The sequence below is a fragment of the Monopterus albus genome, unplaced genomic scaffold (assembly GCF_001952655.1).
Source record: "Monopterus albus unplaced genomic scaffold, M_albus_1.0 scaffold213.1, whole genome shotgun sequence".
NCBI classification, from domain to species: Eukaryota; Metazoa; Chordata; class Actinopteri; order Synbranchiformes; family Synbranchidae; genus Monopterus; species Monopterus albus.
The window spans coordinates 169,367-180,681 of record NW_018128093.1 but is presented as its reverse complement, the minus strand read 5'-3'; the positions used below and the strand labels follow the sequence as shown (position 1 = coordinate 180,681).

Here is an 11,315-nt window from a genome sequence, read left to right as displayed (position 1 = left end):
TCTTCCTCACTGCATCGTTCATCTTCTTGTTCTCTTCAGCTATGTATGCAGTACTGGCCAGAGAAGAGTTCGTGTTGCTATGGTCCCATTCAAGTGGAATTCATATCAGCAGACATTGATGAAGACATCATCAACCGAATCTTCAGGATCTGCAACATGGCCAGGGTAGTCACACAGTGAACGTTTTCACTACTTCACACAAAGATGGTTTTGTATTTCATTTGTTTACAATTGAGACGTTTTTCCACATATAATGTCCAGTATGTAGTCTGACACACCTTTTAATATAAAGCCATAACATTCTGCTGAATGACATCTTCCAAAATGATCAAAAAGTTGAATCAACACAACAAAACTGGAAATGATCACCTTCTTTACTGCAGGACTGTTGTATTAGACTAACTTAGTTGGAGCTAGGTTACCTGACAAACTGCTCACTGAGTGTATATGCATTGGTTTTCATCTACAGACAGAAGTTTTAGGTGTCCACAATGTCACTGTCATATTATTTTACAATGACAGGGTCATTAAAAGACAGAGTTTTTAATTTTCTGGCTGTATGTAATGTGTTTCCTCGGTAACTGGATGCTGCACTAGAATTTCAGGAATCACTGTCCAGCTTCTGTACAGAAACACAAAATGGTTTGGATTTCCAGATAAAAACAAATACTCAAAATGCATTTCTTGACTTATATGTGACATATAAAGATGGTGGAACGATACAGCCAGGAACCACGGTGTAAAAGCACAGAAGGTCATTTTTCGTTTCATGTGACCTTTACTTCCCCCTAAGCCACAAGATGCAGCCAGGCTAAGTGGAGTCCAGGTTTACTGAGAGCTCCACAGATAAAATGTGATAGGAAGCGGAGAACTAACATCACGACACTGAGGATACTGTACCTGTTCCTTCTCTTCTCTTCCCTCGCTTCCATTCTTCTCACCCCTCTGCTCTCCCTTCATCTCTTCTTCTCCTTCCCCCCCTCCCCTTGTTATTCCCATCTCATTTTCTCGCCATCCCTGACGGTACACCTCTAGTGGCGCCCTATCGTCTGCCTGCTCCTATAGCGCTCACTGAACTCCCCACTACCCTGCTCTCTATCTTCTGGCTTTCTCTGTCCCTCTCAAACACATCACCAGTCTAGCGTGAAATGGCTCATATCATCGCCACAACAGCACATCTCGCAGTGTGAAAGGAGCTCCAACCTAGCTGAGTCTGTATCACCAACCACTAGGTCATCAAATGAAAAGGGGGATAGTGAAAGAGAGCGGGGTTGAGAGAGAAGGGGAAATGAAAAGAAGGGAAACAAAGGCAAAGTGAGTAATTTAGAGAAAAATGGGGCTATGAAAAAGTCTGAAAAATGAGCTGATTGGAAGGGAGGATGAGGGAAGTGGAGAGAAAGATATAAAGGAGCAAAAAGCTTAAGGGAGGAGGAGGAGGGAAATTTCAAGGTAGGTAAACTGGAAAAAAGGGAAGGAAGTGAAGAAAAGGGATAAACACTATTTGTCTGGTAGTGTGTGTAAATGTCAATGTGCATATGTGTGTGCAGTAAATCAGTCTGACAGCGACAGCAGCGTTTGGTATTTTAGGTGGCGGATGCCAGCAGCCTCAGGCCAGACGACAACACATTTTGTCTCCCATGAAACTGAATTCAACATTACAAAATGTCCTGTTTGTTGTGTCCAATCCTGTTAATTTTGAAAAGCCATTTTGTGGAAACAGGAACTAATTGGCACACAATGGCCTGCTAACTCGTAAGAAGTCTTTTAGGCATCATTTGAGTATATCATTACTGAATGGAGGCTGGCAGCTTCTACTTACAGCTACTTGATGTCTTATTCTCTTGAAACCTGCTGCATACATCACAAAATAGGACAGAAGCACTGTCTAGAGCTCACAGTTATTAGTGATGATGGAAGAAGAAAGTTCCATCATCCACTGTCTAATGTTCACCAGCTTCAGTAAAACCAAAACACAAACCTTCAGCCTGCATGACATTTCTTTTTTAGGGCCGCCACTATGCCGGACTAGGTGATGCATTGAATCCCTATCCTTTGCAGTCAAGCAAGGTTTGGGCAGGAGGCCCCAGAGCTGGACTTATCAATCATGTCATCAATCAGTCATCTTCAGCCCCAAAAAGCACATTTTAGACTGTTAAACTATGAGAGGGATAGAAAAGAATACTGACACTCTAGTCCATCCAGATAATGGCTGGATAATATTTATTGTGGTAATGACAGCTGCAGTGATCAAACTCCTAACTGGGACACCTCTCTCCTCAGCCACAGGACGGTTACCGCCTGGTGCAGCACTTCCAGTTCATTGGCTGGCCGGCCTACAGGGACACGCCTCTCTCCAAGCGCTCTATCCTCCAGCTGGTCAGGAGGCTGGCTAAGTGGCAGGAGCAGTATGACGGAGGAGATGGGAGGACTGTGGTACACTGCCTGTAAGTTCAACATGCGCACGCACACACGTAGATGCACATACGATAAAACTGTAGAAAGTGAGTGAAAGGAGGACAGGAAGGAAAGCTGCTCCCTGGGATGATAAATCGACACAAAATCGTAGGAAGACAAATGTGTGTCTGTGACAGAGGAAAAGCCACAGAGGTGAAAGATGTTGAGATACTCTTAACAGTGATGGACACCTTCTCTGAAATGCACATACACAAATAAAAAAAAGTTCACAAACTCTTATAGAGTCATTAAGTTGTGTATATATGAAATGGTATTTCAAGACTCATCCATTTTTCCCTTCACTCACAGTCATGACCAAAAATATTGGCAGCCCTGTATTTGTCAGCTAATGCACCACATCTCCCGGATGTTGTTGCAGTCACAAGGTCTTTGGTATTCTCATGTTTGTTTCTTTTGTTTGCATTGGAGCAACAAAGCAGAGAAAAAAACAAGCCTGATTCTTTCCACACAGAACTCTACAAATGGACTGGACAGAATTATTGACACCCTCAACTTAATATTTGGTAGCACACTTTTTGGACAAAATAACTAGAATCGGTCACTTCCACTTCCTGTAACCATCAGTGAGCTTCTTCTACCTCTCTACTGGAATTGTGGACCACTCTTCTTTTGTCAGTTGCTCCAGGTTTCTCAGATTTGAAGGGCTTCTTCTCCCAGCGGCTGTTCTGAGATCTGTGCACAGGTGCTCTCTGGGATTTAGATCTGGACCTATTGCTAGCCGCTTCAGAACCCTCCAGCACATTGTCTGAAACAGTTTCTGGTGCTTTTTGAAGTCTCCTTTGGTTCTCAACTCCTTAAGTCGATTCTTTGCTCTTCTTTCTTTCCCCCGTGCTCAGTGTTGTCCACACTACACATGGGCTGAGTCAACTTTTCTCCATTTTAACTGGTTGCAAGTGGGATTTCTATATTGCCAGCACCTGTTGGTTGCTACAGGTGAGTTTCACTACAAATTAAAGGAGCATCACAGGCTTGAAATACAACTATTTCTGATGATTTTCAAAAGGTGTCAGTAATTCTGTCCAGTCCAGTTTTAGAGTTCTGTGTGGAGTGTGTCAGATTTGTCTTTCTTTTTAAATAACCTAACAGGTTGATGTGAACAGTCTGTGCTTTTCCACTGTATTTTTTGTTGTATCAGTCCCTGTTTAGAGGAGGGAAGGGCTGCGCTCCTCTCTCACCGGCCTACGGTCCACTCCCTGAAGTCCCTGTTTTACCCCTGTACCACTGAGTGAAGTTCTCGTTTAGTCGTTAATCAGCTAATGGGAGCTTCAGACTGGTGATTGTTTGTTGTTGCTAGGAAACAGGACGTGTCAGTTTGTTTTGAGTCTCATGGAGGCTGAAAAAGATGAGTTAATACACCCTTAAACAAGTAAATAAAAGTGAAAATGTTAGTTTCCAGCACACATACACACGTGTATGTATGACTGCTGGTAGTTTCCAGCACACATACACACGTGTACGTATGACACATGTACACAAGCGCCGCTCAGCTCCATACAGTTCTGATCGAAGCCGAACAAATGAAGCTGACACTGAGGGAGGGAAACGGAGGCTGTAAATTTTATAGACGATAGATTACAGGGAACTTCGCTAACAATAACACACACAAGCACACACACTCCGTACACTGCCTCAGGCACATCACTGGTGCTCATCCAATCAGCTACCTCTGTCACAGCTCATTGGGCCAATCAGAATTGGCATTGATTTGTTGCTTCTAGCTGCTGTGAGGTTTTGTTTGCTTTACAGTGTTTTTTACCTCTGTGTGCCAGAGAGCGTGTGTGAGAGAAATACAGGCTGATGTAGTTAAAACAAACTCACAGAACAAAACCCATCTGAAATTAATATCTGAATTAGTAAGATAGACACATTAGACTGAGACATGTCTGAATACTAAGCGTCATCTCAAAATGAAAGAAAAATCTTTGACATTTTATGCCCTTAAATTCTTTTAATCAAATTTAAGACTGAACAGCCAAATAAGATCCAACTAGTGATAAATCTGTTACCTGATAACATTTACTAAACTTTCCAAGTGACAGATTAAATCAAATAGTATATCCAGTTTTAGGTGGAGGAACACAGTCCCAGAGTTTTTAGTAACTACAGAAGAAAACTGACAACATATTTTATTTACAGTTTTGTTTATCTTCACCACTACCCGTATACAACAAACCAAAAGCAACGACATGCACCGTTAGGAGCCGCTAATGGAGAGAAATGTTTTAAAAACTACCCCGTTGTCACAATAGAAACGCCTGCTAAATTCTCAGTGGCTCCAGTTGCACAGGTGTAGCCATGTCTTTTATAATGAGCTGGTACTTGTTTTGATTGAAAGGGCTTCCTCTTTGACATCCGGTGCTGAGGTTAATAAGTTACCCTACGTTCCTGTACAAAAAGTCAGTTACTCATTTGCCTTGACCGTCGGTACCACTGGAGGCTTGACCTGTGCTGATTTTATTCTTCAGTAATTGTCTTGCTTTTTCTCCTTTAGCTTTAACATATGACAGTGGAACAGAAACTACCATGTCAGAAAATAAGTGCATAACCTTTGCATCTTAAACTTTGTGTTAGATATTAACACCCAAACTCAGCGTAGTGAAGCCCTGAGGCACTGTGTCCCATTACAAAATAGATTCACATCTAAAAAACCTAATAAGACCTGAAAACAGCTAGTTCCTAAGGGAAAGCTATCAGTATGTTTTAAGAGGTTCTGAGTGAATAATGCTTTTAATCATCAGCCTAGTGTCAGATCTTATGAATAATTGTTTGCATTAACTATTTACTGTAAAACATTAATTACAGGAATTCAGCAAGAGTGAGAAAGTTAAAAGCAACTCTGATGCTATCCAAGAGCTCCAGATGGGAGAGCAGTCTGTAGCACGCCCGGCATTGCTCATGCAGAGTGGTTAGACAGTGTGTGACTTTTGCGATCGCTGCCAGTCCTCCTCACAGTCTCTGGATGTTTTATTCAGTCTGGAGGAAGTCAGGTGGAACCAGGTGAGACAGGCACGTCATGGTGGGTGGTGTGACTGCTGACAGGCAGAGCGCTGACTGCTGAGTGGGGCACGCAGCCAGTAAACACACAACATATACAACCAAATATGTTCCGATATGTGCAACCTTGTCCTTTTCTGCACGTTATCATTTATATAAAGTGTAGATACGTTAAGAGGGAGAAATGTCTTCAAAGGCCTTAAAACCTTTAGTAGAGCTCGTTCTTTAGCTTCTTGTAGTGACAGGTTCCTTTGTGTTGCATGTTCACTCTGTCACAACCTGTCAATCTTTGTTATACTAGCATAAAAAAAAAGTCTTAACTAAACTTTTCACAACCTGTATCTACTCCGTGTATGAACCTTAAACCTTGTGTTACTGTAGGCGTTGTGTATAGAGTGCCACAGGGGTGATGTATTTTTGGAGGCCAACCTGGAAGTGAGCATCACCACGGCTTCCAACTTAGCGTGCTTATCTTTCCACAGCACCCTTCCCTCTTATCCTGACCTGATCTAGCTAGTGGTCACGGCTGTGTCAGTTTGTTGGAATAGTATAAATGCTACGAGGCTGTGGGGGCAGCCTAGCGAGTAGATGAGTCTCCTTGTTCGGCATGATGTCGGTTAGTGTCCCTGACAACTTCTGTCTCATTTAGCCACTTGTTAGCAACCTCATTTTTTAAGATGTGTAAAAGCTTAACAAAATAACAAGTGGGGTATTTACTTATGTATTTTTTGTCATAGAACAAAATGTTGAAAATCTATTGGACTTTAACCACAGGCCTTATTCCAGGCATCCAACCAGAAACCCAATCATTTGGGTGGGCAACATGGAAGTGCAAAAATGCTAACCCAGTTCTGGGCTTTAGCGCTCACTGCTACAGCACTGTTCTATTTTTCAGTTTCATCCTTTGTGTTATTTAGCCCATATATGAGACCTATGAAAGGAAATGACCAACTCATTCTAAACCTTTTCAAAAACAAATAGTTAAAATTTGTCAAATCTTTATTTTCCCACAGTCAAACGTGCGCGCACAGCTCTTTGTATGGGGTTTTAACCTTCCTTGCCTTTGAAAGTAAGATATCACAGATCTTTACAGATAATTAAGAAGAATCAAAATACTTTATGACCAACGCTCCTCTAACTACTTACATGCAGAATTTACTTCCATCACTAAACAATTATCAGTCCTAACATTACAACTCAGTAACTGCAACAGCACAAAGGCAGGAGAGGAACATTATATTCCATGATTAACACACTTTAAGCAGACCTCCCAAAGAGAGAGAAGGGAGACTTGCTGACTTGTTGAGCTTCAAAGCAGCTGGTCTGAAAGACTAGAGGTCAATTTTTACATTCTTTTGCTTCCTTAATTCTCTCTTCCCTTGTCTTTCTGTGATCAGCATGATGATTTTGACCTACTCGCCTACATTTTCAGGATGGTCTTTGATGATTTTCTCTCTCCCTCCCACTCCTCCCCTCCTGCTCTTCCTCCTCCTTCCTCTGCAGTACCGGCGGAGGGCGTTCTGGAACCTTCTGTGCCATCTGCAGCATCAACGAGATGATCCAGCAGCAGAACATCGTGGATGTCTTCCACACTGTCAAAACATTGAGAAACAACAAGACTAATATGGTGGAGACTATGGTGAGTACTCACAACATGCACACACACACACATACCAACAAGAAAAGTCATGGTATTGTTTGCACATAAATTGGTAATGAAATGTGATCTGATCTTCACCAAAGTCACAAACATCAACAAACTATTTCTAAGCTGATCAAACACGAGCAGATCTTTCACGTCTTTACTGAACAAACCGATTAAACCTACAAAGTGATGGTGGACAATGTCATAGCAACAGTGTTTTAATAACTGGCTGAACCACCTTTGGCAGCAATAACCTCCAACCAGCATTTCCTGTAGCTGTGGATCAGACCTGAACAATGTTCAGGAGGGACTTTGGACCACTGTTCCTCACAGAGCTGCTTCAGCTCAGCCATATTCGTAGGACGCCAGGTGTGAATGTCTTGAGATCACAGCGTCATTATTAGGTTGAGGTCTGGGCTCTGACCATTCTGCAATAGATTTACTTTGATGTTTAGGGTCATTGTCCTGCTGCATCTCCCAACTTGTTCTGAGCTTCAGCTTGCCAACAGCCACCCTGACATCATCTTGTATGACACTACAGCCACCCTGACATTATCCTGTATGACACTTGGATAAACATGGGAATTCATTTTCCCTCCACAGTGGCAAGTGGTCCAGGTCCAGAGGTAGCTCCACATTGTGATGCTCCCTCTACTGCACTTCACTGTTGGGATGATGTTTGCATGTTGGTACACAGTCCTCTTTTCACACCAAACATAGCGCTGTGTGTCCCTCCCAGACAGCTCTACCTTCATTTCATCTGTCAACAGGACATTTTCCCAGCAGAGTTGTGTAGTGTCATGCTGGTCTTTGGCAAATTTCAGGCTGCTGTAGTGTTGTTTTTGGAGTGTGGCTTCTTCCGTAGTGTCCTGCCATGGACACCATGCCTGTTCAGCATTTTGTATATGGTTGATTCATGAACAGAGATATTAACCAACTCCAGTGGATCCTTCAAGTCTGTAGCTGTTACTCTAGGGCTCTTTTCTTACCTTGGCTAGTGTTTTATGCTGCACCTTTGGAGTGATCTTGGCTGGGCATCCACTTCCATGGAGAGTAGCCACAGCACCAGATCCATTTATAGACAGTAAGTCCAACTGTGGACTGATGAATGTCTAATGTCTTTGAGACAACTCCGTGACCCTTTCCAGCTATGTGCAAATCAACAACTCTTCATCGTAGCTACGATGCATGGCTCACATCAGCTGATGCTGCTTGTGCACAGCACACTGACAATGTCTGAGTGTTTTTATAAGCCAAGGTCGTTCTAACCCACACCTCCATTCTCGTTTCATTGACTGAACTCCAGGTTTGAATAACGCCTGACTCCAGTTGTTGTTTAGTGACATCAGAAGCCCGGTGTTGCCATTACTTTGTCCACCATCACTTTGTATGTTTAATGGGTGTCCTCAGCAAAGACATGAAAGATCATGGCTGTTTGTGTTTGATAAGATTAGAAATATTGTGTTGATAAATGCGACTTTGGTGAAGATCAGATTTCATGACCAGTTTATGCAGAAAACAGTGCCATGCTTTTTCTTGCGACTGTACAAATTTAGTTTGGCCGGTGGTAATGAAACAGTTTGTAGGTGGATATTACAACGGAGGGAAAATATTTCAGCTAGTGACATTCAACCACACATGCAGTTTGAAGTCCAGCTGAAGCTCTAATGGGGATATTTACTAAGGTTTTGTGACTTATTTTTTGGTGCTAAGCAGTCACAGTGAGCGTTTGCAGCGGAGAAACGGAAGAAAAGCTCAAATTTATTTTCAGGCGTTCCGTTCAGACAGGCAAAAATCAGGGAGGAGAATGGAAATTTATACAAAGACTCAGCACCTGATTTACCACCAATTTAACGTCAGGAGAAAGCGGGTGTAAAACTTGTGGCCCTGCTGTCAGCGTGGCAGCTGTTAGTCATCTGAGATCTCATTAGAGTTTAGAACGTTTCAGAAGGGAGAGGGTGTTTGTAAATTGCACCGCTCACCAGAGGAGAACGTGAAGGACTTGTACAGGCTTTCAGGTCAAACTGTGCCTCAGTTACTGAATGAAATACAAGATGATTTGACTGACAGGTGGCTCCAACATGTGCTTCTTGATTTCTTCAACCATATTCAAGTTCGGTCATTATAAACTTAGACTTTCTTCTACACTTCCTCTTGGTCCACGTGCGCAACAGCCTTCAGGCAGCAGGTTTGAAACTGAGGCGTATTCAAATTAACAAAAACAGTTTGTTGTGCATCTGTCAGTAACATGCTACAGGTTCAGTAAATATCCCCTTAGTGTTCATACTATGATGAAGGAAGGAAATGTCATGTGACAATGTTTTGTTAAATAGAACTTGACAGTAGCAATTTTCTGTGGTTTGGGACAAAGCTGTGTAGCCGTACACAGAAACGGACCTACTGTTGTAGCTCGCCGGAACCCTTGGTGTGTCTGTCCTCTGTGCGTTGTTTGTACACACATCCATCCCAGGACACAGAATCAGTGCAAACAGATTATACTTCTGAACATAGTGGTTTTAATATTTCTCCATGGTTTACCGCTTTGCTGGCTAGAGCGAAGATTTAATTGTGATCACTTTCAATTTTATTTTACCTTCAGTGGCCTTGTCAGATTTTGAGAAAAGAAGATGAGCGAGACAAATGCAGTATTTTGATTGGTGAGAGTTTAACGCGCACAGAAGCTGAACTTCTTAACGTAGCCAAAAGTGAACTCTTAATACAGTACCTCATTTGGCGTACAGCACTTAGTGTTCTAAAACGTGAGCAAATACAGACCGCAAGCTGCCTTCAAAGTCACTGCCTACAGTGTAACTTGCTGTATCCTGTACCTGTACTGAGCAGCAGCTTTGGAACCTGCCTAAGCAGCACTGCGATTTTTAGATTTTTTTTTCCCCCCAGTAGGCTATGCCATTCTGACGGCACATCCAGCAGTAGGCTGGGTAGCAAATGAACTGCTAATAGGTGATTCAGCATATTTATGCTCCATTTCCACTCTGGGAACCTAACGAGCGGTACATCCTGTACTTTCCTTAAGCATCGCCATGCGTAGCCTCAGGGATTGATGCCAACTGTCCTGCTTTGTTTCTCTGTGCGGTCTGTTTATAGGAGGGAGGGGCTGCTCCTCTCTCACACAGGCAGTCAGCTGTGTTTACACACAGTGCTTGTAATGCTAATGCTAATGCTTGAGTTGTGAAGACGCAGACATTTAACCAGTTACCGGCGACTGCTCTGCGTGCATTCACCCTCTTCCCCCTCACATTCCTGGTATTTGATTTTAGTACTAGCACTGTAGTAGAAACAAATGCAGAACCCGTGACGAGTGTTACTCAGCACAACACGTTTTGTTAGGTTCCTATAAGAAAATCCCCTTTACTGTACCAAAATGTAAACAAATATAGCCTAGGCTAAAAAGGGCACCCACACTGTATCCATGGCCACATTACGTAGCCTATAACCTGTTTCTTGTCAAAGTTTATATTTATGTGCTGGAGTGGTGACTAGCCTATTACCATTAATTGTTTTACACTTTGTCATAATTATGAGATCTGGCTCTTGTCATAGGCTGTAGGTTACTGTTGCTATTTAAGAAGACAGATGTTATAGGCTGCCAGATTTAATAGTCTAGATCCCATATCCTTGATCCTATGGGCGATTAGGCTATCTACTGTATATAATGAATGTGAGCTTAAATAGGCCTGACACTTTGAACCTTTAATGTTTAATCATGTGAACAGATGATGCTTTTACAAGTAACAGCTAATATAATGCTGGCATAGATATGTTTTTACTGTAGACCACTTGGGCGCCATTTTTAACCTACATTTGTTTACGTTTTGGACCACTAAGTAGGCGAATTAACTGTCGTCAGTTCATTTTTGCTCTGTGCTACTGTATGTACTGACAGCATTAGGTTGCTACTCAATGAATCTTAAAAGCACAGTGTTTCTCAAACAGGTTCTGAAGCTGCTCAGTACATGTAGGTGAGATGGACTGTAGGCAGCAACTTTGAGGTCTGTTTGTAGCCTGTATTTGTTTACATTTTGGAACACTAAGTGTGTCGAATTAGCTATTAACAGTTACTATGCACTATTGGATGTACTGACAACTGTCACAGAATTACAATGATGGTTAAGAATTCATTAAGTCCTGATGATTTTCAGGCAAGTGCTACAGTGTTCCAACCCCTGCATTATCTCATAAG

The 11,315-nt window shown here is 42.3% G+C and overlaps 1 protein-coding gene across 16 annotated transcripts in view; it reads left to right on the top strand.

Moving 5' to 3' along the window:
• Positions 1-11,315, top strand: part of ptprt (protein tyrosine phosphatase receptor type T) — a 366,858-nt gene that overhangs the window by 355,045 nt on the left and 498 nt on the right. For all 16 annotated transcript variants that reach the window (XM_020619049.1, XM_020619048.1, XM_020619050.1 and 13 more), the window contains 3 exons: positions 40-165; positions 2,281-2,444; positions 6,973-7,108. In XM_020619049.1, coding sequence (XP_020474705.1) covers positions 40-165; positions 2,281-2,444; positions 6,973-7,108 — 426 coding nt within the window. The remainder of the gene's footprint in view (positions 1-39; positions 166-2,280; positions 2,445-6,972; positions 7,109-11,315) is intronic.